At 45.2% G+C, this 2,374-nt stretch overlaps 1 protein-coding gene across 1 annotated transcript in view; it reads right to left on the bottom strand.

The window, feature by feature from the left end:
- Nucleotides 1-2,016: 2,016 nt before the first annotated feature.
- Nucleotides 2,017-2,374, bottom strand: part of LOC102030456 — a 7,129-nt gene continuing 6,771 nt past the window's right edge. Inside the window, 1 exon segment of the mRNA XM_013515566.1 lies at nt 2,017-2,274. Coding sequence (XP_013371020.1) covers nt 2,017-2,274 — 258 coding nt within the window.

Genomic DNA, 2,374 nt, shown 5'->3' with positions numbered 1-2,374 from the left:
TTAAAACTATTTTTTGAAAATACCTTTGGAAGAAAAGGCTGCAAGAGTTGTCTAATACAGAGATGTTCAATAAATTGGGGTACTGAGGCTTTTGATAACTTAGTACCTTCATCTCAGTATTTAATGGGACTTGTCTTGGATTTTTTTTTTTTTTTCCTGGAAGGAAATTATTGAGCCTAAGAAAAGTCACACCACACCCAAACTAATAATTGCAGAGTTTATTTGGGTTGGCACCCTTAACTGATAACATGTTTCACGGAAACAGGAAACAGCTTTCCTATACCGCATAATGACATTTTTGTCAGTGATGAACCACAGATACGACAGTTACCCTGTAAGACATAACGGAGCTGAAACATTCCTGTCACCTGGAGATGCAGCCGTTGTAACAACGTGATCCATTATGTGTGCTTGTGGTGATGCTGCTGTAAAGAAACCTGCGCTACCAGCCATATAAATGGGCGGCACGTACACTATGTATAGTACATGATGCTTGATAATGATAGTAAGTGTCTGTGTTACTGGTCCATGGATTCATTCCATATACTTTCTATCACTATTTTAGACTATACTTCTTATTACTAAAAATGTTTCCTAAACAGTATGCCATATTGTGTAGGCAGCTGCCTCCTACGTCTCGTATTTATTGACTTGATTAATTTCTTGTGCTTTGTTCACATGGCTTATTTAATTCTTTGTGTTTTGTTCACATGGCTTTAGAAGCAATGGGCTATACCATATATACGTATGGACCATTTATATACATAATATATGTATGCACACATATGCATACACATTATGTATAGGGTGTGTGTATATACACACACACCACATAACCTATATGTATAATAGGCTATACCATTTGAATTCATTTAAATCTACTCTGTGACAATTCCACAGTGATAAAATAGCTTAGTGATCCATTTCTCAGGATAAATCCCGCCGTTACCCATGACCGTAAGAGGAACTATTGCAGGTAAGGGAATTTTAATGTACCAGTAGAAAAATGGACAGAGGTCATCAGTCAGTATAACATTCACCAAAAAAGTACAGATGGCTATGGGAAAATGAATGCACCTTCAGGCCATAATGTTGAGCAAAATCAGATACACAGTTTAAATACTACATTGTTTCTCTCCTATGAAAAACCCAAAGTATAAATAAAGAGCAAAATAAAAGATAATGGGAAACAGGGAGCTAGAGCTTTTGGAGCTGGTGAGAGGACCACAGATGGGGTGGGGGAGGGAAAGGGAACGTGAAAAGAACTCAGATGCGCACATGAGCCAAGTACCCACAGGAGTGTAACCATGTAAACATACACCGAGAAAAAGAAATTCAAAAGTACAAATGGCTAATGTAAGTTATTTGTGAAATGGGGTGGGGGCAGTTGCCTAACTTTATCAAAGCACTCTTTTAAAGATGATTTTCAGCGCAGGAAAGTGAAATGAGACTCCTGCGCTGCTGGTGGAAGACGAAGTTGGCACATTTCTATGCAGGAAGGGCCTGGCCTCGAACGTTCGAGCTGCGAACTTGCACACAGACAGACCGACCTTGTGCCGCGAACGTTTGATGTGAATCATGGCAGCGGCTCTTGCGTGCCGCATTTTGCCCCGGCTGTGCTGCCGCGTGTTCACGGCGGCACAGCGGTGAGAGGGCCGCGTGTTCGCTGCGTGACGGCACGGGGGTGCAGTGCCCGGTCGGAGCGCAGGGTGTCCGGAAGCGGGAGGAGAAGCAGCGGTGCCGGGGAGGGGACGTGAGCACGCTAAGCGATCCGCGTTGTACGTTTGTGTCAGCGGTGTGTGAGACACTGTCGGGCTTACGAACGTTCTCCCAGGACAGAACTCGTTCATTGTAGCAATCTAGCAGTGCTTGTATTTGAAACCTCAAAAATGTGCATACCCATAGCTTTTGACACAGCGAGCCCCCTTAGAGAATGTACCCTTGCTGTGGTCTAGATTGAAATGACCCCAGGAGCACCTGCACTCACAGGTGGGACAGTTTTGGAATGTGATGGGGCTACGGGGTCGCTGTAGCTGACTTCCTGTTGGCGGCAGTCCCTGGCGGCTGGACTTGAAGGGGCGTCTTCCCGCGGGGTCCTCTCCTCTGCCCACCGCGGCCGCGCGACGGGCAGCTTTCCTGGGCCAGACCCTCCCGTGCCGCTTCCGCCTGAGCCACCGCCTGTGAGGACTGAAATTCCTCAAATGCGGGCCAGACCGCCTCTCCTTTAAACTGTGCGCATTTGTCCCAGGGATAAGGAAAGTGGCTGAGACAATCCTGAAGAAATGATAAAACATTTGGTCAGATATTTACAAACAACACTGTGCGTTGTATCAGTCAGGGTTTACTAGAGGAACAGATATAATACAAGATAAAC

Source organism: Chinchilla lanigera, unplaced genomic scaffold (assembly GCF_000276665.1).
Source record: "Chinchilla lanigera isolate Chin_1 unplaced genomic scaffold, ChiLan1.0 scaffold00029, whole genome shotgun sequence".
NCBI lineage: Eukaryota > Metazoa > Chordata > Mammalia > Rodentia > Chinchillidae > Chinchilla > Chinchilla lanigera.
This window is presented reverse-complemented; position numbering and strand designations above follow the sequence as displayed.